The sequence below is a fragment of the Lytechinus pictus genome, chromosome 18, assembly GCF_037042905.1.
Source record: "Lytechinus pictus isolate F3 Inbred chromosome 18, Lp3.0, whole genome shotgun sequence".
Taxonomy (NCBI): domain Eukaryota; kingdom Metazoa; phylum Echinodermata; class Echinoidea; order Temnopleuroida; family Toxopneustidae; genus Lytechinus; species Lytechinus pictus.
Window position 1 is genome coordinate 9,574,080 of NC_087262.1, and position 25,360 is coordinate 9,599,439.

At 36.5% G+C, this 25,360-nt stretch overlaps 2 protein-coding genes across 2 annotated transcripts in view; both read right to left on the reverse strand.

Annotated features, from left to right (window-relative positions):
- Positions 1–1,259, reverse strand: part of LOC129281574 (neurogenic locus notch homolog protein 1-like) — a 35,062-nt gene extending 33,803 nt beyond the window's left edge. Inside the window, exons 1-3 of the mRNA XM_064113432.1 lie at positions 1,196–1,259; positions 993–1,109; positions 662–775 (exon numbers count right to left, since the gene is read on the reverse strand). Coding sequence (XP_063969502.1) covers positions 662–775; positions 993–1,109; positions 1,196–1,259 — 295 coding nt within the window. The remainder of the gene's footprint in view (positions 1–661; positions 776–992; positions 1,110–1,195) is intronic.
- A 1,043-nt stretch (positions 1,260–2,302) lies between these two features.
- The window catches only part of LOC129281571 (A disintegrin and metalloproteinase with thrombospondin motifs 16-like), a 60,134-nt gene continuing 37,076 nt past the window's right edge, over positions 2,303–25,360 (reverse strand). Inside the window, exons 19-33 of the mRNA XM_064113433.1 lie at positions 25,331–25,342; positions 10,966–11,079; positions 10,299–10,411; positions 8,633–8,746; positions 8,299–8,412; positions 7,966–8,079; positions 7,301–7,414; positions 6,971–7,084; positions 6,647–6,760; positions 6,316–6,429; positions 5,982–6,095; positions 5,648–5,761; positions 5,315–5,428; positions 4,302–4,428; positions 2,303–2,430 (exon numbers count right to left, since the gene is read on the reverse strand). Coding sequence (XP_063969503.1) covers positions 2,303–2,430; positions 4,302–4,428; positions 5,315–5,428; positions 5,648–5,761; positions 5,982–6,095; positions 6,316–6,429; positions 6,647–6,760; positions 6,971–7,084; positions 7,301–7,414; positions 7,966–8,079; positions 8,299–8,412; positions 8,633–8,746; positions 10,299–10,411; positions 10,966–11,079; positions 25,331–25,342 — 1,634 coding nt within the window. The remainder of the gene's footprint in view (positions 2,431–4,301; positions 4,429–5,314; positions 5,429–5,647; positions 5,762–5,981; positions 6,096–6,315; positions 6,430–6,646; positions 6,761–6,970; positions 7,085–7,300; positions 7,415–7,965; positions 8,080–8,298; positions 8,413–8,632; positions 8,747–10,298; positions 10,412–10,965; positions 11,080–25,330; positions 25,343–25,360) is intronic.

The following is a 25,360-nucleotide window of genomic DNA, read 5'->3' on the forward strand; positions in this document are numbered from 1 at the left end:
TGCGATCATGAATAGCCAAAAAAAAAATAAACCCATCTAAACTAACAAAAGTAAAACTAATCAGATATTTATGATTTTTGGTTTAAAAACACAATTTGCTTTGACTTTGTACACGAAATCATGTTTTTGAGCAATTTTGGGACCGACATGCGCTTATAAAATATTGCGTAATTTCAAAACCGCGTACCCAGGCATCGCACATTTGGTCTCAAAATATGCGCAAGACTTAAAAGTAAAAGGTCGGCGAGCTGCGCAGTCAAAAAAATTTGCACAGCGGTGTAGCGGTGAAATATCGAGGGGAGGGGTCAAATTGACCCCCTCGGTTTAATAAGGGTTAAGACAAGCAGGAAAAGAGAGAGATAGAGAGAGAAAGATTAAACGGAGAGAGGAGGAGGAGGGAGAGTGGAGATAAGAAAGACAAAAAAAATAATGGGTAATGAATTGCAGGGGTCAATTGCTGATAAGAAATCAATGAATTTAATGAAGAAGAAAAAAACAATAACAGACATACAAAATATGTAAAAGGAGTCTATATAGACACATACACAGGAAGGAGATTTGAGGAGTGAATGCAAAGTAAACATAAGACATAATTATCTAAAAAGAATATCTAATTGGTTTTAAACACTGAAGTTGCAAAGAAAATACTGCCGTTCTTTACCTGTTTCACAGTTTGTTCCAGTATGAGTGTTTGGACATTGACATGAGTATTGACCATCAGCGGAAGAGCATATTCCTCCATTTTGACAGGGTGATGAATCGCAGGGGTCAAACACTGATCAAATATAAAAATGAAATAATCAAGAAGGATAAATCATTATTAGATATACAAAATATGTAAGAGAAGTCTTTCGACACACATTCTTAATTTCTCTCACACACAGGAAGGATATTTGAGGAGTGCATACTAATGTTATATAAAACCTCTTTGGAAAGAGTGTCTACTTGGTTTTAAACTAGCACTGTAATTGCAAAGATTCTGTCATTCTTACCTGTTTCACCGCAGTTTGTTCCAATATGAGTGTTTGGACATTGGCATGAGTATTGACCATCAGCAGGAGAGCATATTCCTCCATTCTGACAGGGTGATGAATCGCAGGGGTCAAACACTGATCAGATACCAATGAAAATGATCAAGAAGGACAAATCATTAACGGATATACAAAATATGTGAAAGGAGTCTCTTGACACATACAGCCGTTCTCTCTCACACACAGGCGAGAGATTTTGCGATAGAATAGATAGATAATATAAAACATCTTTAGAAAGAGTTTGTAATTGGTTTTAAATTAGCACTGAAATGGCAAAAATACTGTCATCTTTTACCTGTTTCACAGTTTGTTCCAGTATGAGTGTTTGGACATTGGCATGAGTATTGACCATCACCAGAAGAGCATATTCCTCCATTTTGACAGGGTGATGAAGCGCAGGGGTCAAACACTGATCAGATACCAATGAAAATGATCAAGAAGGACAAATCATTAACAGATAATGTAAAAGGAGTCTCTAGACCACACTCTCTCTTACACAGGGAGGAGATTTGACAATATCATACAAGGATAACATAAAACATCCTTAGAAAGAGTAGAAAGAGTGTGTAATTGGTTTTAAATTAGCACTGAAATTGCAAAAATACTGTCATTTTTTACCTGTATCACAGTTTGTTCCAGTATGAGTGCTCGGACATTCACATGAGTATTGACCATCAGCAGAAGAGCATATTCCTCCATTTTGACAAGGTGATGATTCGCAGGGGTCAAACACTGATTTAAGATACCAATAAAATAATCAAGAAGGATTAATCATTAACGGATATACAAAATATGTGAAAGGAGTCTCTTGACACATACAGCCATTATCTCTCACACACAGGCAAGATATTTTGCGGTAGAATAGATAGATAATATAAAACATCTTTAGAAAGAGTATGTAATTGGTTATAAATTAGCATTGAAATGGCAAAAATACTGTCATCTTTTACCTGTTTCACAGTTTGTTCCAGTATGAGTGTTTGGACATTGGCATGAGTATTGACCATCAGCGGTAGAGCATATTCCTCCATTTTGACAGGGTAATGAATCGCAGGGGTCAAACACTGATCAAATATAAAAGTGAAATAATCAAGAAGGATAAATCATTATTAGATTTACAAAATATGTATGAGAAGTCTCTTGACACACATTCTTACTTTCTCTCACACACAGGAAGGAGATTTGAGGAGTGCATACTAATGTAATATAAAACCTCTTTGGAAAGAGTGTCTACTTGGTTTTAAACTAGCACTGTAATTGCAAAGATTCTGTCATTCTTTATCTGTTTCACCGCAGTTTGTTCCAATATGAGTGTTTGAACATTGGCATGAGTATTGACCATCGGCAGAAGAGCATATTCCTCCATTTAGACAGGGTGATGAATCGCAAGGGTCAAACACTGATAAGATACCAATGAAAATGATCAAGAAAGACAAATCATTAACAGATAATGTCAAATGAGTCCTAGACACACACACAACCACACTCTCTCTTACACAGGGAGGAGATTTGACAATATCATACAAGGATAACATAAAACATCTTTAGATAGAGTAGAAAGAGTGTGTAATTGGTTTTAAATTAGCACTGAAATGGCAAAAATACTGTCATCTTCTACCTGTTTCACAGTTTGTTCCAGTATGAGTGTTTGGACATTGGCATGAGTATTGACCATCAGCAGAAGAGCATATTCCTCCATTTTGACAGGGTGATGAATCGCAGGGGTCAAACACTGATCAGATACCAATGAAAATGATCAAGAAGGACAAATCATTAACGGATATACAAAATATGTGAAAGGAGTCTCTTGACACATACAGCCGTTCTCTCTCACACACAGGCGAGAGATTTTGCGATAGAATAGATAGATAATATAAAACATCTTTAGAAAGAGTTTGTAATTGGTTTTAAATTAGCACTGAAATGGCAAAAATACTGTCATCTTTTACCTGTTTCACAGTTTGTTCCAGTATGAGTGTTTGGACATTGGCATGAGTATTGACCATCAGCAGAAGAGCATATTCCTCCATTTTGACAGGGTGATGAATCGCAGGGGTCAAACACTGATCAGATACCAATGAAAATGATCAAGAAGGACAAATCATTAACAGATAATGTAAAAGAGTCTCTAGACACACACACAACCACACTCTTTCTTACACAGGGAGGAGATTTGACAATATTATACAAGGATAACATAAAACATCTTTAGATAGAGTAGAAAGAGTGTGTAATTGGTTTTAAATTAGCACTGAAATGGAAAAAATACTGTCATCTTTTACCTGTTTCACAGTTTGTTCCAGTATGAGTGTTTGGACATTGGCATGAGTATTGACCATCAGCAGAAGAGCATATTCCTCCATTTTGACAGGGTGATGAATCGCAGGGGTCAAACACTGATCAGATACCAATGAAAATGATCAAAAAGGACAAATCATTAACAGATAATGTAAAAGGAGTCTCTAGACACACACACAACCACACTCTTTCTTACACAGGGAGGAGATTTGACAATATCATACAAGGATAACATAAAACATCTTTAGATAGAGTAGAAAGAGTGTGTAATTGGTTTTAAATTAGCACTGAAATGGCAAAAATACTGTCATCTTTTACCTGTTTCACAGTTTGTTCCAGTATGAGTGTTTGGACATTGGCATGAGTATTGACCATCAGCAGAAGAGCATATTCCTCCATTTTGACAGGGTGATGAATCGCAGGGGTCAAACACTGATCAGATACCAATGAAAATGATCAAGAAGGACAAATCATTAACAGATAATGTAAAAGGAGTCTCTAGACACACACACAACCACACTCTCTCTTACACAGGGAGGAGATTTGACAATATCATACAAGGATAACATAAAACATCTTTAGATAGAGTAGAAAGAGTGTGTTATTGGTTTTAAATTAGCACTGAAATGGCAAAAATACTGTCATATTTTACCTGTTTCACAGTTTGTTCCAGTATGAGTGTTTGGACATTGGCATGAGTATTGACCATCAGCAGAAGAGCATATTCCTCCATTTTGACAGGGTGATGAATCGCAGGGGTCAAACACTGATCAGATACCAATGAAAATGATCAAGAAGGACAAATCATTAACAGATAATGTAAAAGAGTCTCTAGACACACACACAACCACACTCTCTCTTACACAGGGAGGAGATTTGACAATATCATACAAGGATAACATAAAACATCTTTAGATAGAGTAGAAAGAGTGTGTAATTGGTTTTAAATTAGCACTGAAATGGCAAAAATACTGTCATCTTTTAACTGTTTCACAGTTTGTTCCAGTATGAGTGTTTGGACATTGGCATGAGTATTGACCATCAGCAGAAGAGCATATTCCTCCATTTTGACAGGGTGATGAATCGCAGGGGTCAAACACTGATCAGATACCAATGAAAATGATCAAGAAGGACAAATCATTAACAGATAATGTAAAAGGAGTCTCTAGACACACACACAACCACACTTTTTCTTACACAGGGAGGAGATTTGACAATATCATACAAGGATAACATAAAACATCTTTAGATAGAATAGAAAGAGTGTGTAATTGGTTTTAAATTAGCACTGAAATGGCAAAAATACTGTCATCTTTTACCTGTTTCACAGTTTGTTCCAGTATGAGTGTTTGGACATTGGCATGAGTATTGACCATCAGCAGAAGAGCATATTCCTCCATTTTGACAGGGTGATGAATCGCAGGGGTCAAACACTGATCAGATACCAATGAAAATGATCAAGAAGGACAAATCATTAACAGATAATGTAAAAGGAGTCTCTAGACACACACACAACCACACTCTCTCTTACACAGGGAGGAGATTTGACAATATCATACAAGGATAACATAAAACATCTTTAGAAAGAGTAGAAAGAGTGTGTAATTGGTTTTAAATTAGCACTGAAATGGCAAAAATACTGTCAATTTTTACCTGTATCACAGTTTGTTCCAGTATGAGTGCTCGGACATTCACATGAGTATTGACCATCAGCAGAAGAGCATATTCCTCCATTTTGACAAGGTGATGATTCGCAGGGGTCAAACACTGATTTAAGATACCAATGAAATAATCAAGAAGGATTAATCATTAACGGATATACAAAATATGTGAAAGGAGTCTCTTGACACATACAGCCATTATCTCTCACACACAGGCAAGATATTTTGCGATAGAATAGATAGATAATATAAAACATCTTTAGAAAGAGTGTGTAATTGGTTTTAAATTAGCACTGAAATTGCAAAAATACTGTAATCTTTTACCTGTTTCACAGTTTGTTCCGGTATGAGTGTTTGGACATTGGCATGAGTATTGACCATCAGCAGAAGAGCATATTCCTCCATTTTGACAGGGTGATGAATCGCAGGGGTCAAACACTGATCAGATACCAATTAAAATGATCAAGAAGGACAAATCATTAACAGATAATGTAAAAGAGTCTCTAGACACACACACAACCACACTCTCTCTTACACAGGGAGGAGATTTGACAATATCATACAAGGATAACATAAAACATCTTTAGATAGAGTAGAAAGAGTGTGTAATTGGTTTTAAATTAGCACTGAAATGGAAAAAATACTGTCATCTTTTACCTGTTTCACAGTTTGTTCCAGTATGAGTGTTTGGACATTGGCATGAGTATTGACCATCAGCAGAAGAGCATATTCCTCCATTTTGACAGGGTGATGAATCGCAGGGGTCAAACACTGATCAGATACCAATGAAAATGATCAAGAAGGACAAATCATTAACAGATAATGTAAAAGGAGTCTCTAGACACACACACAACCACACTCTCTCTTACACAGGGACGAGATTTGACAATATCATACAAGGATAACATAAAACATCTTTAGATAGAGTAGAAAGAGTGTGTAATTGGTTTTAAATTAGCACTGAAATGGAAAAAATACTGTCATCTTTTACCTGTTTCACAGTTTGTTCCAGTATGAGTGTTTGGACATTGGCATGAGTATTGACCATCAGCAGAAGAGCATATTCCTCCATTTTGACAGGGTGATGAATCGCAGGGGTCAAACACTGATCAGATACCAATGAAAATGATCAAGAAGGACAAATCATTAACAGATAATGTAAAAGGAGTCTCTAGACACACACACAACCACACTCTTTCTTACACAGGGAGGAGATTTGACAATATCATACAAGGATAACATAAAACATCTTTAGATAGAGTAGAAAGAGTGTGTAATTGGTTTTAAATTAGCACTGAAATGGCAAAAATACTGTCATCTTTTACCTGTTTCACAGTTTGTTCCAGTATGAGTGTTTGGACATTGGCATGAGTATTGACCATCAGCAGAAGAGCATATTCCTCCATTTTGACAGGGTGATGAATCGCAGGGGTCAAACACTGATCAGATACCAATGAAAATGATCAAGAAGGACAAATCATTAACGGATATACAAAATATGTGAAAGGAGTCTCTTGACACATACAGCCGTTCTCTCTCACACACAGGCGAGAGATTTTGCGATAGAATAGATAGATAATATAAAACATCTTTAGGAAGAGTTTGTAATTGGTTTTAAATTAGCACTGAAATGGCAAAAATACTGTAATCTTTTACCTGTTTCACAGTTTGTTCCAGTATGAGTGTTTGGACATTGGCATGAGTATTGACCATCAGCAGAAGAGCATATTCCTCCATTTTGACAGGGTGATGAATCGCAGGGGTCAAACACTGATCAGATACCAATGAAAATGATCAAGAAGGACAAATCATTAACAGATAATGTAAAAGAGTCTCTAGACACACACACAACCACACTCTCTCTTACACAGGGAGGAGATTTGACAATATCATACAAGGATAACATAAAACATCTTTAGATAGAGTGTGTAATTGGTTTTAAATTAGCACTGAAATGGCAAAAATACTGTAATCTTTTACCTGTTTCACAGTTTGTTCCAGTATGAGTGTTTGGACATTGGCATGAGTATTGACCATCAGCAGAAGAGCATATTCCTCCATTTTGACAGGGTGATGAATCGCAGGGGTCAAACACTGATAAGATACCAATGAAATAATCAAGAAGGATTAATCATTAACAGATATACAAAATATGTAAAAGGAGTCTCTTGACACATACAGCCGTTCTCTCTCACACACAGGCGAGAGATTTTGCGATAGAATAGATAGATAATATAAAACATCTTTAGAAAGAGTGTGTAATTGGTTTTAAATTAGCACTGAAATGGCAAAAATACTGTAATCTTTTACCTGTTTCACAGTTTGTTCCAGTATGAGTGTTTGGACATTGGCATGAGTATTGACCATCAGCAGAAGAGCATATTCCTCCATTTTGACAGGGTGATGAATCGCAGGGGTCAAACACTGATCAGATACCAATGAAAATGATCAAGAAGGACAAATCATTAACAGATAATGTAAAAGGAGTCTCTAGACACACACACAACCACACTCTTTCTTACACAGGGAGGAGATTTGACAATATCATACAAGGATAACATAAAACATCTTTAGATAGAGTAGAAAGAGTGTGTAATTGGTTTTAAATTAGCACTGAAATGGCAAAAATACTGTCATCTTTTACCTGTTTCACAGTTTGTTCCAGTATGAGTGTTCGGACATTGGCATGAGTATTGACCATCAGCAGAAGAGCATATTCCTCCATTTTGACAGGGTGATGAATCGCAGGGGTCAAACACTGATCAGATACCAATGAAAATGATCAAGAAGGACAAATCATTAACGGATATACAAAATATGTGAAAGGAGTCTCTTGACACATACAGCCGTTCTCTCTCACACACAGGCGAGAGATTTTGCGATAGAATAGATAGATAATATAAAACATCTTTAGAAAGAGTGTGTAATTGGTTTTAAATTAGCACTGAAATGGCAAAAATACTGTAATCTTTTACCTGTTTCACAGTTTGTTCCAGTATGAGTGTTTGGACATTGGCATGAGTATTGACCATCAGCAGAAGAGCATATTCCTCCATTTTGACAGGGTGATGAATCGCAGGGGTCAAACACTGATCAGATACCAATGAAAATGATCAAGAAGGACAAATCATTAACAGATAATGTAAAAGAGTCTCTAGACACACACACAACCACACTCTCTCTTACACAGGGAGGAGATTTGACAATATCATACAAGGATAACATAAAACATCTTTAGATAGAGTAGAAAGAGTGTGTAATTGGTTTTAAATTAGCACTGAAATGGAAAAAATACTGTCATCTTTTACCTGTTTCACAGTTTGTTCCAGTATGAGTGTTTGGACATTGGCATGAGTATTGACCATCAGCAGAAGAGCATATTCCTCCATTTTGACAGGGTGATGAATCGCAGGGGTCAAACACTGATCAGATACCAATGAAAATGATCAAGAAGGACAAATCATTAACAGATAATGTAAAAGGAGTCTCTAGACACACACACAGCCACACTCTTTCTTACACAGGGAGGAGATTTGACAATATCATACAAGGATAACATAAAACATCTTTAGATAGAGTAGAAAGAGTGTGTAATTGGTTTTAAATTAGCACTGAAATGGAAAAAATACTGTCATCTTTTACCTGTTTCACAGTTTGTTCCAGTATGAGTGTTTGGACATTGGCATGAGTATTGACCATCAGCAGAAGAGCATATTCCTCCATTTTGACAGGGTGATGAATCGCAGGGGTCAAACACTGATCAGATACCAATGAAAATGATCAAGAAGGACAAATCATTAACGGATATACAAAATATGTGAAAGGAGTCTCTTGGCACATACAGCCGTTCTCTCTCACACACAGGCGAGAGATTTTGCGATAGAATAGATAGATAATATAAAACATCTTTAGAAAGAGTTTGTAATTGGTTTTAAATTAGCACTGAAATGGCAAAAATACTGTCATCTTTTACCTGTTTCACAGTTTGTTCCAGTATGAGTGTTTGGACATTGGCATGAGTATTGACCATCAGCAGAAGAGCATATTCCTCCATTTTGACAGGGTGATGAATCGCAGGGGTCAAACACTGATCAGATACCAATGAAAATGATCAAGAAGGACAAATCATTAACAGATAATGTAAAAGAGTCTCTAGACACACACACAACCACACTCTTTCTTACACAGGGAGGAGATTTGACAATATTATACAAGGATAACATAAAACATCTTTAGATAGAGTAGAAAGAGTGTGTAATTGGTTTTAAATTAGCACTGAAATGGAAAAAATACTGTCATCTTTTACCTGTTTCACAGTTTGTTCCAGTATGAGTGTTTGGACATTGGCATGAGTATTGACCATCAGCAGAAGAGCATATTCCTCCATTTTGACAGGGTGATGAATCGCAGGGGTCAAACACTGATCAGATACCAATGAAAATGATCAAAAAGGACAAATCATTAACAGATAATGTAAAAGGAGTCTCTAGACACACACACAACCACACTCTTTCTTACACAGGGAGGAGATTTGACAATATCATACAAGGATAACATAAAACATCTTTAGATAGAGTAGAAAGAGTGTGTAATTGGTTTTAAATTAGCACTGAAATGGCAAAAATACTGTCATCTTTTACCTGTTTCACAGTTTGTTCCAGTATGAGTGTTTGGACATTGGCATGAGTATTGACCATCAGCAGAAGAGCATATTCCTCCATTTTGACAGGGTGATGAATCGCAGGGGTCAAACACTGATCAGATACCAATGAAAATGATCAAGAAGGACAAATCATTAACAGATAATGTAAAAGGAGTCTCTAGACACACACACAACCACACTCTCTCTTACACAGGGAGGAGATTTGACAATATCATACAAGGATAACATAAAACATCTTTAGATAGAGTAGAAAGAGTGTGTTATTGGTTTTAAATTAGCACTGAAATGGCAAAAATACTGTCATATTTTACCTGTTTCACAGTTTGTTCCAGTATGAGTGTTTGGACATTGGCATGAGTATTGACCATCAGCAGAAGAGCATATTCCTCCATTTTGACAGGGTGATGAATCGCAGGGGTCAAACACTGATCAGATACCAATGAAAATGATCAAGAAGGACAAATCATTAACAGATAATGTAAAAGAGTCTCTAGACACACACACAACCACACTCTCTCTTACACAGGGAGGAGATTTGACAATATCATACAAGGATAACATAAAACATCTTTAGATAGAGTAGAAAGAGTGTGTAATTGGTTTTAAATTAGCACTGAAATGGCAAAAATACTGTCATCTTTTAACTGTTTCACAGTTTGTTCCAGTATGAGTGTTTGGACATTGGCATGAGTATTGACCATCAGCAGAAGAGCATATTCCTCCATTTTGACAGGGTGATGAATCGCAGGGGTCAAACACTGATCAGATACCAATGAAAATGATCAAGAAGGACAAATCATTAACAGATAATGTAAAAGGAGTCTCTAGACACACACACAACCACACTTTTTCTTACACAGGGAGGAGATTTGACAATATCATACAAGGATAACATAAAACATCTTTAGATAGAATAGAAAGAGTGTGTAATTGGTTTTAAATTAGCACTGAAATGGCAAAAATACTGTCATCTTTTACCTGTTTCACAGTTTGTTCCAGTATGAGTGTTTGGACATTGGCATGAGTATTGACCATCAGCAGAAGAGCATATTCCTCCATTTTGACAGGGTGATGAATCGCAGGGGTCAAACACTGATCAGATACCAATGAAAATGATCAAGAAGGACAAATCATTAACAGATAATGTAAAAGGAGTCTCTAGACACACACACAACCACACTCTCTCTTACACAGGGAGGAGATTTGACAATATCATACAAGGATAACATAAAACATCTTTAGAAAGAGTAGAAAGAGTGTGTAATTGGTTTTAAATTAGCACTGAAATGGCAAAAATACTGTCAATTTTTACCTGTATCACAGTTTGTTCCAGTATGAGTGCTCGGACATTCACATGAGTATTGACCATCAGCAGAAGAGCATATTCCTCCATTTTGACAAGGTGATGATTCGCAGGGGTCAAACACTGATTTAAGATACCAATGAAATAATCAAGAAGGATTAATCATTAACGGATATACAAAATATGTGAAAGGAGTCTCTTGACACATACAGCCATTATCTCTCACACACAGGCAAGATATTTTGCGATAGAATAGATAGATAATATAAAACATCTTTAGAAAGAGTGTGTAATTGGTTTTAAATTAGCACTGAAATTGCAAAAATACTGTAATCTTTTACCTGTTTCACAGTTTGTTCCGGTATGAGTGTTTGGACATTGGCATGAGTATTGACCATCAGCAGAAGAGCATATTCCTCCATTTTGACAGGGTGATGAATCGCAGGGGTCAAACACTGATCAGATACCAATTAAAATGATCAAGAAGGACAAATCATTAACAGATAATGTAAAAGAGTCTCTAGACACACACACAACCACACTCTCTCTTACACAGGGAGGAGATTTGACAATATCATACAAGGATAACATAAAACATCTTTAGATAGAGTAGAAAGAGTGTGTAATTGGTTTTAAATTAGCACTGAAATGGAAAAAATACTGTCATCTTTTACCTGTTTCACAGTTTGTTCCAGTATGAGTGTTTGGACATTGGCATGAGTATTGACCATCAGCAGAAGAGCATATTCCTCCATTTTGACAGGGTGATGAATCGCAGGGGTCAAACACTGATCAGATACCAATGAAAATGATCAAGAAGGACAAATCATTAACAGATAATGTAAAAGGAGTCTCTAGACACACACACAACCACACTCTCTCTTACACAGGGACGAGATTTGACAATATCATACAAGGATAACATAAAACATCTTTAGATAGAGTAGAAAGAGTGTGTAATTGGTTTTAAATTAGCACTGAAATGGAAAAAATACTGTCATCTTTTACCTGTTTCACAGTTTGTTCCAGTATGAGTGTTTGGACATTGGCATGAGTATTGACCATCAGCAGAAGAGCATATTCCTCCATTTTGACAGGGTGATGAATCGCAGGGGTCAAACACTGATCAGATACCAATGAAAATGATCAAGAAGGACAAATCATTAACAGATAATGTAAAAGGAGTCTCTAGACACACACACAACCACACTCTTTCTTACACAGGGAGGAGATTTGACAATATCATACAAGGATAACATAAAACATCTTTAGATAGAGTAGAAAGAGTGTGTAATTGGTTTTAAATTAGCACTGAAATGGCAAAAATACTGTCATCTTTTACCTGTTTCACAGTTTGTTCCAGTATGAGTGTTTGGACATTGGCATGAGTATTGACCATCAGCAGAAGAGCATATTCCTCCATTTTGACAGGGTGATGAATCGCAGGGGTCAAACACTGATCAGATACCAATGAAAATGATCAAGAAGGACAAATCATTAACGGATATACAAAATATGTGAAAGGAGTCTCTTGACACATACAGCCGTTCTCTCTCACACACAGGCGAGAGATTTTGCGATAGAATAGATAGATAATATAAAACATCTTTAGGAAGAGTTTGTAATTGGTTTTAAATTAGCACTGAAATGGCAAAAATACTGTAATCTTTTACCTGTTTCACAGTTTGTTCCAGTATGAGTGTTTGGACATTGGCATGAGTATTGACCATCAGCAGAAGAGCATATTCCTCCATTTTGACAGGGTGATGAATCGCAGGGGTCAAACACTGATCAGATACCAATGAAAATGATCAAGAAGGACAAATCATTAACAGATAATGTAAAAGAGTCTCTAGACACACACACAACCACACTCTCTCTTACACAGGGAGGAGATTTGACAATATCATACAAGGATAACATAAAACATCTTTAGATAGAGTGTGTAATTGGTTTTAAATTAGCACTGAAATGGCAAAAATACTGTAATCTTTTACCTGTTTCACAGTTTGTTCCAGTATGAGTGTTTGGACATTGGCATGAGTATTGACCATCAGCAGAAGAGCATATTCCTCCATTTTGACAGGGTGATGAATCGCAGGGGTCAAACACTGATAAGATACCAATGAAATAATCAAGAAGGATTAATCATTAACAGATATACAAAATATGTAAAAGGAGTCTCTTGACACATACAGCCGTTCTCTCTCACACACAGGCGAGAGATTTTGCGATAGAATAGATAGATAATATAAAACATCTTTAGAAAGAGTGTGTAATTGGTTTTAAATTAGCACTGAAATGGCAAAAATACTGTAATCTTTTACCTGTTTCACAGTTTGTTCCAGTATGAGTGTTTGGACATTGGCATGAGTATTGACCATCAGCAGAAGAGCATATTCCTCCATTTTGACAGGGTGATGAATCGCAGGGGTCAAACACTGATCAGATACCAATGAAAATGATCAAGAAGGACAAATCATTAACAGATAATGTAAAAGGAGTCTCTAGACACACACACAACCACACTCTTTCTTACACAGGGAGGAGATTTGACAATATCATACAAGGATAACATAAAACATCTTTAGATAGAGTAGAAAGAGTGTGTAATTGGTTTTAAATTAGCACTGAAATGGCAAAAATACTGTCATCTTTTACCTGTTTCACAGTTTGTTCCAGTATGAGTGTTCGGACATTGGCATGAGTATTGACCATCAGCAGAAGAGCATATTCCTCCATTTTGACAGGGTGATGAATCGCAGGGGTCAAACACTGATCAGATACCAATGAAAATGATCAAGAAGGACAAATCATTAACGGATATACAAAATATGTGAAAGGAGTCTCTTGACACATACAGCCGTTCTCTCTCACACACAGGCGAGAGATTTTGCGATAGAATAGATAGATAATATAAAACATCTTTAGAAAGAGTGTGTAATTGGTTTTAAATTAGCACTGAAATGGCAAAAATACTGTAATCTTTTACCTGTTTCACAGTTTGTTCCAGTATGAGTGTTTGGACATTGGCATGAGTATTGACCATCAGCAGAAGAGCATATTCCTCCATTTTGACAGGGTGATGAATCGCAGGGGTCAAACACTGATCAGATACCAATGAAAATGATCAAGAAGGACAAATCATTAACAGATAATGTAAAAGAGTCTCTAGACACACACACAACCACACTCTCTCTTACACAGGGAGGAGATTTGACAATATCATACAAGGATAACATAAAACATCTTTAGATAGAGTAGAAAGAGTGTGTAATTGGTTTTAAATTAGCACTGAAATGGAAAAAATACTGTCATCTTTTACCTGTTTCACAGTTTGTTCCAGTATGAGTGTTTGGACATTGGCATGAGTATTGACCATCAGCAGAAGAGCATATTCCTCCATTTTGACAGGGTGATGAATCGCAGGGGTCAAACACTGATCAGATACCAATGAAAATGATCAAGAAGGACAAATCATTAACAGATAATGTAAAAGGAGTCTCTAGACACACACACAGCCACACTCTTTCTTACACAGGGAGGAGATTTGACAATATCATACAAGGATAACATAAAACATCTTTAGATAGAGTAGAAAGAGTGTGTAATTGGTTTTAAATTAGCACTGAAATGGAAAAAATACTGTCATCTTTTACCTGTTTCACAGTTTGTTCCAGTATGAGTGTTTGGACATTGGCATGAGTATTGACCATCAGCAGAATAGCATATTCCTCCATTTTGACAGGGTGATGAATCGCAGGGGTCAAACACTGATCAGATACCAATGAAAATGATCAAGAAGGACAAATCATTAACGGATATACAAAATATGTGAAAGGAGTCTCTTGGCACATACAGCCGTTCTCTCTCACACACAGGCGAGAGATTTTGCGATAGAATAGATAGATAATATAAAACATCTTTAGAAAGAGTTTGTAATTGGTTTTAAATTAGCACTGAAATGGCAAAAATACTGTAATCTTTTACCTGTTTCACAGTTTGTTCCAGTATGAGTGTTTGGACATTGGCATGAGTATTGACCATCAGCAGAAGAGCATATTCCTCCATTTTGACAGGGTGATGAATCGCAGGGGTCAAACACTGATCAGATACCAATGAAAATGATCAAGAAGTACAAATCATTAACAGATAATGTAAAAGAGTCTCTAGACACACACACAACCACACTCTCTCTTACACAGGGAGGAGATTTGACAATATCATACAAGGATAACATAAAACATCTTTAGATAGAGTAGAAAGAGTGTGTTATTGGTTTTAAATTAGCACTGAAATGGCAAAAATACTGTCATATTTTACCTGTTTCACAGTTTGTTCCAGTATGAGTGTTTGGACATTGGCATGAGTATTGACCATCAGCAGAAAAGCATATTCCTCCATTTTGACAGGGTGATGAATCGCAGGGGTCAAACACTGATCAGATACCAATGAAAATGATCAAGAAGGACAAATCATTAACAGATAATGTAAAAGAGTCTCTAGACACACACACAACCACACTCTCTCTTACACAGGGAGGAGATTTGACAATATCATACAAGGATAACATAAAACATCTTTAGATAGAGTAGAAAGAGTGTGTAATTGGTTTTAAATTAGCAGTGAAATGGAAAAAATACTGTCATCTTTTACCTGTTTCACAGTTTGTTCCAGTATGAGTGTTTGGACATTGGCATGAGTATTGACCATCAGCAGAAGAGCATATTCCTCCATTTTGACAGGGTGATGAATCGCAGGGGTCAAACACTGATCAGATACCAATGAAAATGATCAAGAAGGACAAATCATTAACAGATAATGTAAAAGGAGTCTCTAGACACACACACAACCACACTTTTTCTTACACAGGGAGGAGATTTGACAATATCATACAAGGATAACATAAAACATCTTTAGATAGAATAGAAAGAGTGTGTAATTGGTTTTAAATTAGCACTGAAATGGCAAAAATACTGTCATCTTTTACCTGTTTCACAGTTTGTTCCAGTATGAGTGTTTGGACATTGGCATGAGTATTGACCATCAGCAGAAGAGCATATTCCTCCATTTTGACAGGGTGATGAATCGCAGGGGTCAAACACTGATCAGATACCAATGAAAATGATCAAGAAGGACAAATCATTAACAGATAATGTAAAAGGAGTCTCTAGACACACACACAACCACACTCTCTCTTACACAGGGAGGAGATTTGACAATATCATACAAGGATAACATAAAAAATCTTTAGAAAGAGTAGAAAGAGTGTGTAATTGGTTTTAAATTAGCACTGAAATGGCAAAAATACTGTCAATTTTTACCTGTATCACAGTTTGTTCCAGTATGAGTGCTCGGACATTCACATGAGTATTGACCATCAGCAGAAGAGCATATTCCTCCATTTTGACAAGGTGATGATTCGCAGGGGTCAAACACTGATTTAAGATACCAATGAAATAATCAAGAAGGATTAATCATTAACGGATATACAAAATATGTGAAAGGAGTCTCTTGACACATACAGCCATTATTTCTCACACACAGGCAAGATATTTTGCGATAGAATAGATAGATAATATAAAACATCTTTAGAAAGAGTGTGTAATTGGTTTTAAATTAGCACTGAAATTGCAAAAATACTGTAATCTTTTACCTGTTTCACAGTTTGTTCCGGTATGAGTGTTTGGACATTGGCATGAGTATTGACCATCAGCAGAAGAGCATATTCCTCCATTTTGACAGGGTGATGAATCGCAGGGGTCAAACACTGATCAGATACCAATTAAAATGATCAAGAAGGACAAATCATTAACAGATAATGTAAAAGAGTCTCTAGACACACACACAACCACACTCTCTCTTACACAGGGAGGAGATTTGACAATATCATACAAGGATAACATAAAACATCTTTAGATAGAGTAGAAAGAGTGTGTAATTGGTTTTAAATTAGCACTGAAATGGAAAAAATACTGTCATCTTTTACCTGTTTCACAGTTTGTTCCAGTATGAGTGTTTGGACATTGGCATGAGTATTGACCATCAGCAGAAGAGCATATTCCTCCATTTTGACAGGGTGATGAATCGCAGGGGTCAAACACTGATCAGATACCAATGAAAATGATCAAGAAGGACAAATCATTAACAGATAATGTAAAAGGAGTCTCTAGACACACACACAACCACACTCTCTCTTACACAGGGACGAGATTTGACAATATCATACAAGGATAACATAAAACATCTTTAGATAGAGTAGAAAGAGTGTGTAATTGGTTTTAAATTAGCACTGAAATGGAAAAAATACTGTCATCTTTTACCTGTTTCACAGTTTGTTCCAGTATGAGTGTTTGGACATTGGCATGAGTATTGACCATCAGCAGAAGAGCATATTCCTCCATTTTGACAGGGTGATGAATCGCAGGGGTCAAACACTGATCAGATACCAATGAAAATGATCAAGAAGGACAAATCATTAACAGATAATGTAAAAGGAGTCTCTAGACACACACACAACCACACTCTTTCTTACACAGGGAGGAGATTTGACAATATCATACAAGGATAACATAAAACATCTTTAGATAGAGTAGAAAGAGTGTGTAATTGGTTTTAAATTAGCACTGAAATGGCAAAAATACTGTCATCTTTTACCTGTTTCACAGTTTGTTCCAGTATGAGTGTTTGGACATTGGCATGAGTATTGACCATCAGCAGAAGAGCATATTCCTCCATTTTGACAGGGTGATGAATCGCAGGGGTCAAACACTGATCAGATACCAATGAAAATGATCAAGAAGGACAAATCATTAACGGATATACAAAATATGTGAAAGGAGTCTCTTGACACATACAGCCGTTCTCTCTCACACACAGGCGAGAGATTTTGCGATAGAATAGATAGATAATATAAAACATCTTTAGGAAGAGTTTGTAATTGGTTTTAAATTAGCACTGAAATGGCAAAAATACTGTAATCTTTTACCTGTTTCACAGTTTGTTCCAGTATGAGTGTTTGGACATTGGCATGAGTATTGACCATCAGCAGAAGAGCATATTCCTCCATTTTGACAGGGTGATGAATCGCAGGGGTCAAACACTGATCAGATACCAATGAAAATGATCAAGAAGGACAAATCATTAACAGATAATGTAAAAGAGTCTCTAGACACACACACAACCACACTCTCTCTTACACAGGGAGGAGATTTGACAATATCATACAAGGATAACATAAAACATCTTTAGATAGAGTGTGTAATTGGTTTTAAATTAGCACTGAAATGGCAAAAATACTGTAATCTTTTACCTGTTTCACAGTTTGTTCCAGTATGAGTGTTTGGACATTGGCATGAGTATTGACCATCAGCAGAAGAGCATATTCCTCCATTTTGACAGGGTGATGAATCGCAGGGGTCAAACACTGATAAGATACCAATGAAATAATCAAGAAGGATTAATCATTAACATATATACAAAATATGTAAAAGGAGTCTCTTGACACATACAGCCGTTCTCTCTCACACACAGGCGAGAGATTTTGCGATAGAATAGATAGATAATATAAAACATCTTTAGAAAGAGTGTGTAATTGGTTTTAAATTAGCACTGAAATGGCAAAAATACTGTAATCTTTTACCTGTTTCACAGTTTGTTCCAGTATGAGTGTTTGGACATTGGCATGAGTATTGACCATCAGCAGAAGAGCATATTCCTCCATTTTGACAGGGTGATGAATCGCAGGGGTCAAACACTGATCAGATACCAATGAAAATGATCAAGAAGGACAAATCATTAACAGATAATGTAAAAGGAGTCTCTAGACACACACACAACCACACTCTTTCTTACACAGGGAGGAGATTTGACAATATCATACAAGGATAACATAAAACATCTTTAGATAGAGTAGAAAGAGTGTGTAATTGGTTTTAAATTAGCACTGAAATGGCAAAAATACTGTCATCTTTTACCTGTTTCACAGTTTGTTCCAGTATGAGTGTTTGGACATTGGCATGAGTATTGACCATCAGCAGAAGAGCATATTCCTCCATTTTGACAGGGTGATGAATCGCAGGGGTCAAACACTGATCAGATACCAATGAAAATGATCAAGAAGGACAAATCATTAACGGATATACAAAATATGTGAAAGGAGTCTCTTGACACATACAGCCGTTCTCTCTCACACACAGGCGAGAGATTTTGCGATAGAATAGATAGATAATATAAAACATCTTTAGAAAGAGTGTGTAATTGGTTTTAAATTAGCACTGAAATGGCAAAAATACTGTAATCTTTTACCTGTTTCACAGTTTGTTCCAGTATGAGTGTTTGGACATTGGCATGAGTATTGACCATCAGCAGAAGAGCATATTCCTCCATTTTGACAGGGTGATGAATCGCAGGGGTCAAACACTGATCAGATACCAATGAAAATGATCAAGAAGGACAAATCATTAACAGATAATGTAAAAGAGTCTCTAGACACACACACAACCACACTCTCTCTTACACAGGGAGGAGATTTGACAATATCATACAAGGATAACATAAAACATCTTTAGATAGAGTAGAAAGAGTGTGTAATTGGTTTTAAATTAGCACTGAAATGGAAAAAATACTGTCATCTTTTACCTGTTTCACAGTTTGTTCCAGTATGAGTGTTTGGACATTGGCATGAGTATTGACCATCAGCAGAAGAGCATATTCCTCCATTTTGACAGGGTGATGAATCGCAGGGGTCAAACACTGATCAGATACCAATGAAAATGATCAAGAAGGACAAATCATTAACAGATAATGTAAAAGGAGTCTCTAGACACACACACAGCCACACTCTTTCTTACACAGGGAGGAGATTTGACAATATCATACAAGGATAACATAAAACATCTTTAGATAGAGTAGAAAGAGTGTGTAATTGGTTTTAAATTAGCACTGAAATGGCAAAAATACTGTCATCTTTTACCTGTTTCACAGTTTGTTCCAGTATGAGTGTTTGGACATTGGCATGAGTATTGACCATCAGCAGAAGAGCATATTCCTCCATTTTGACAGGGTGATGAATCGCAGGGGTCAAACACTGATCAGATACCAATGAAAATGATCAAGAAGGACAAATCATTAACGGATATACAAAATATGTGAAAGGAGTCTCTTGACACATACAGCCGTTCTCTCTCACACACAGGCGAGAGATTTTGCGATAGAATAGATAGATAATATAAAACATCTTTAGGAAGAGTTTGTAATTGGTTTTAAATTAGCACTGAAATGGCAAAAATACTGTAATCTTTTACCTGTTTCACAGTTTGTTCCAGTATGAGTGTTTGGACATTGGCATGAGTATTGACCATCAGCAGAAGAGCATATTCCTCCATTTTGACAGGGTGATGAATCGCAGGGGTCAAACACTGATCAGATACCAATGAAAATGATCAAGAAGGACAAATCATTAACAGATAATGTAAAAGAGTCTCTAGACACACACACAACCACACTCTCTCTTACACAGGGAGGAGATTTGACAATATCATACAAGGATAACATAAAACATCTTTAGATAGAGTGTGTAATTGGTTTTAAATTAGCACTGAAATGGCAAAAATACTGTAATCTTTTACCTGTTTCACAGTTTGTTCCAGTATGAGTGTTTGGACATTGGCATGAGTATTGACCATCAGCAGAAGAGCATATTCCTCCATTTTGACAGGGTGATGAATCGCAGGGGTCAAACACTGATAAGATACCAATGAAATAATCAAGAAGGATTAATCATTAACATATATACAAAATATGTAAAAGGAGTCTCTTGACACATACAGCCGTTCTCTCTCACACACAGGCGAGAGATTTTGCGATAGAATAGATAGATAATATAAAACATCTTTAGAAAGAGTGTGTAATTGGTTTTAAATTAGCACTGAAATGGCAAAAATACTGTAATCTTTTACCTGTTTCACAGTTTGTTCCAGTATGAGTGTTTGGACATTGGCATGAGTATTGACCATCAGCAGAAGAGCATATTCCTCCATTTTGACAGGGTGATGAATCGCAGGGGTCAAACACTGATCAGATACCAATGAAAATGATCAAGAAGGACAAATCATTAACAGATAATGTAAAAGGAGTCTCTAGACACACACACAACCACACTCTTTCTTACACAGGGAGGAGATTTGACAATATCATACAAGGATAACATAAAACATCTTTAGATAGAGTAGAAAGAGTGTGTAATTGGTTTTAAATTAGCACTGAAATGGCAAAAATACTGTCATCTTTTACCTGTTTCACAGTTTGTTCCAGTATGAGTGTTTGGACATTGGCATGAGTATTGACCATCAGCAGAAGAGCATATTCCTCCATTTTGACAGGGTGATGAATCGCAGGGGTCAAACACTGATCAGATACCAATGAAAATGATCAAGAAGGACAAATCATTAACGGATATACAAAATATGTGAAAGGAGTCTCTTGACACATACAGCCGTTCTCTCTCACACACAGGCGAGAGATTTTGCGATAGAATAGATAGATAATATAAAACATCTTTAGAAAGAGTGTGTAATTGGTTTTAAATTAGCACTGAAATGGCAAAAATACTGTAATCTTTTACCTGTTTCACAGTTTGTTCCAGTATGAGTGTTTGGACATTGGCATGAGTATTGACCATCAGCAGAAGAGCATATTCCTCCATTTTGACAGGGTGATGAATCGCAGGGGTCAAACACTGATCAGATACCAATGAAAATGATCAAGAAGGACAAATCATTAACAGATAATGTAAAAGAGTCTCTAGACACACACACAACCACACTCTCTCTTACACAGGGAGGAGATTTGACAATATCATACAAGGATAACATAAAACATCTTTAGATAGAGTAGAAAGAGTGTGTAATTGGTTTTAAATTAGCACTGAAATGGAAAAAATACTGTCATCTTTTACCTGTTTCACAGTTTGTTCCAGTATGAGTGTTTGGACATTGGCATGAGTATTGACCATCAGCAGAAGAGCATATTCCTCCATTTTGACAGGGTGATGAATCGCAGGGGTCAAACACTGATCAGATACCAATGAAAATGATCAAGAAGGACAAATCATTAACAGATAATGTAAAAGGAGTCTCTAGACACACACACAGCCACACTCTTTCTTACACAGGGAGGAGATTTGACAATATCATACAAGGATAACATAAAACATCTTTAGATAGAGTAGAAAGAGTGTGTAATTGGTTTTAAATTAGCACTGAAATGGCAAAAATACTGTCATCTTTTACCTGTTTCACAGTTTGTTCCAGTATGAGTGTTTGGACATTGGCATGAGTATTGACCATCAGCAGAAGAGCATATTCCTCCATTTTGACAGGGTGATGAATCGCAGGGGTCAAACACTGATCAGATACCAATGAAAATGATCAAGAAGGACAAATCATTAACGGATATACAAAATATGTGAAAGGAGTCTCTTGACACATACAGCCGTTCTCTCTCACACACAGGCGAGAGATTTTGCGATAGAATAGATAGATAATATAAAACATCTTTAGGAAGAGTTTGTAATTGGTTTTAAATTAGCACTGAAATGGCAAAAATACTGTAATCTTTTACCTGTTTCACAGTTTGTTCCAGTATGAGTGTTTGGACATTGGCATGAGTATTGACCATCAGCAGAAGAGCATATTCCTCCATTTTGACAGGGTGATGAATCGCAGGGGTCAAACACTGATCAGATACCAATGAAAATGATCAAGAAGGACAAATCATTAACAGATAATGTAAAAGAGTCTCTAGACACACACACAACCACACTCTCTCTTACACAGGGAGGAGATTTGACAATATCATACAAGGATAACATAAAACATCTTTAGATAGAGTGTGTAATTGGTTTTAAATTAGCACTGAAATGGCAAAAATACTGTAATCTTTTACCTGTTTCACAGTTTGTTCCAGTATGAGTGTTTGGACATTGGCATGAGTATTGACCATCAGCAGAAGAGCATATTCCTCCATTTTGACAGGGTGATGAATCGCAGGGGTCAAACACTGATAAGATACCAATGAAATAATCAAGAAGGATTAATCATTAACATATGTACAAAATATGTAAAAGGAGTCTCTTGACACATACAGCCGTTCTCTCTCACACACAGGCGAGAGATTTTGCGATAGAATAGATAGATAATATAAAACATCTTTAGAAAGAGTGTGTAATTGGTTTTAAATTAGCACTGAAATGGCAAAAATACTGTAATCTTTTACCTGTTTCACAGTTTGTTCCAGTATGAGTGTTTGGACATTGGCATGAGTATTGACCATCAGCAGAAGAGCATATTCCTCCATTTTGACAGGGTGATGAATCGCAGGGGTCAAACACTGATCAGATACCAATGAAAATGATCAAGAAGGACAAATCATTAACAGATAATGTAAAAGGAGTCTCTAGACACACACACAACCACACTCTTTCTTACACAGGGAGGAGATTTGACAATATCATACAAGGATAACATAAAACATCTTTAGATAGAGTAGAAAGAGTGTGTAATTGGTTTTAAATTAGCACTGAAATGGCAAAAATACTGTCATCTTTTACCTGTTTCACAGTTTGTTCCAGTATGAGTGTTTGGACATTGGCATGAGTATTGACCATCAGCAGAAGAGCATATTCCTCCATTTTGACAGGGTGATGAATCGCAGGGGTCAAACACTGATCAGATACCAATGAAAATGATCAAGAAGGACAAATCATTAACGGATATACAAAATATGTGAAAGGAGTCTCTTGACACATACAGCCGTTCTCTCTCACACACAGGCGAGAGATTTTGCGATAGAATAGATAGATAATATAAAACATCTTTAGAAAGAGTGTGTAATTGGTTTTAAATTAGCACTGAAATGGCAAAAATACTGTAATCTTTTACCTGTTTCACAGTTTGTTCCAGTATGAGTGTTTGGACATTGGCATGAGTATTGACCATCAGCAGAAGAGCATATTCCTCCATTTTGACAGGGTGATGAATCGCAGGGGTCAAACACTGATCAGATACCAATGAAAATGATCAAGAAGGACAAATCATTAACAGATAATGTAAAAGAGTCTCTAGACACACACACAACCACACTCTCTCTTACACAGGGAGGAGATTTGACAATATCATACAAGGATAACATAAAACATCTTTAGATAGAGTAGAAAGAGTGTGTAATTGGTTTTAAATTAGCACTGAAATGGAAAAAATACTGTCATCTTTTACCTGTTTCACAGTTTGTTCCAGTATGAGTGTTTGGACATTGGCATGAGTATTGACCATCAGCAGAAGAGCATATTCCTCCATTTTGACAGGGTGATGAATCGCAGGGGTCAAACACTGATCAGATACCAATGAAAATGATCAAGAAGGACAAATCATTAACAGATAATGTAAAAGGAGTCTCTAGACACACACACAGCCACACTCTTTCTTACACAGGGAGGAGATTTGACAATATCATACAAGGATAACATAAAACATCTTTAGATAGAGTAGAAAGAGTGTGTAATTGGTTTTAAATTAGCACTGAAATGGAAAAAATACTGTCATCTTTTACCTGTTTCACAGTTTGTTCCAGTATGAGTGTTTGGACATTGGCATGAGTATTGACCATCAGCAGAAGAGCATATTCCTCCATTTTGACAGGGTGATGAATCGCAGGGGTCAAACACTGATCAGATACCAATGAAAATGATCAAGAAGGACAAATCATTAACGGATATACAAAATATGTGAAAGGAGTCTCTTGGCACATACAGCCGTTCTCTCTCACACACAGGCGAGAGATTTTGCGATAGAATAGATAGATAATATAAAACATCTTTAGAAAGAGTTTGTAATTGGTTTTAAATTAGCACTGAAATGGCAAAAATACTGTAATCTTTTACCTGTTTCACAGTTTGTTCCAGTATGAGTGTTTGGACATTGGCATGAGTATTGACCATCAGCAGAAGAGCATATTCCTCCATTTTGACAGGGTGATGAATCGCAGGGGTCAAACACTGATCAGATACCAATGAAAATGATCAAGAAGTACAAATCATTAACAGATAATGTAAAAGAGTCTCTAGACACACACACAACCACACTCTCTCTTACACAGGGAGGAGATTTGACAATATCATACAAGGATAACATAAAACATCTTTAGATAGAGTAGAAAGAGTGTGTAATTGGTTTTAAATTAGCACTGAAATGGAAAAAATACTGTCATCTTTTACCTGTTTCACAGTTTGTTCCAGTATGAGTGTTTGGACATTGGCATGAGTATTGACCATCAGCAGAAGAGCATATTCCTCCATTTTGACAGGGTGATGAATTGCAGGGGTCAAACACTGATCAGATACCAATGA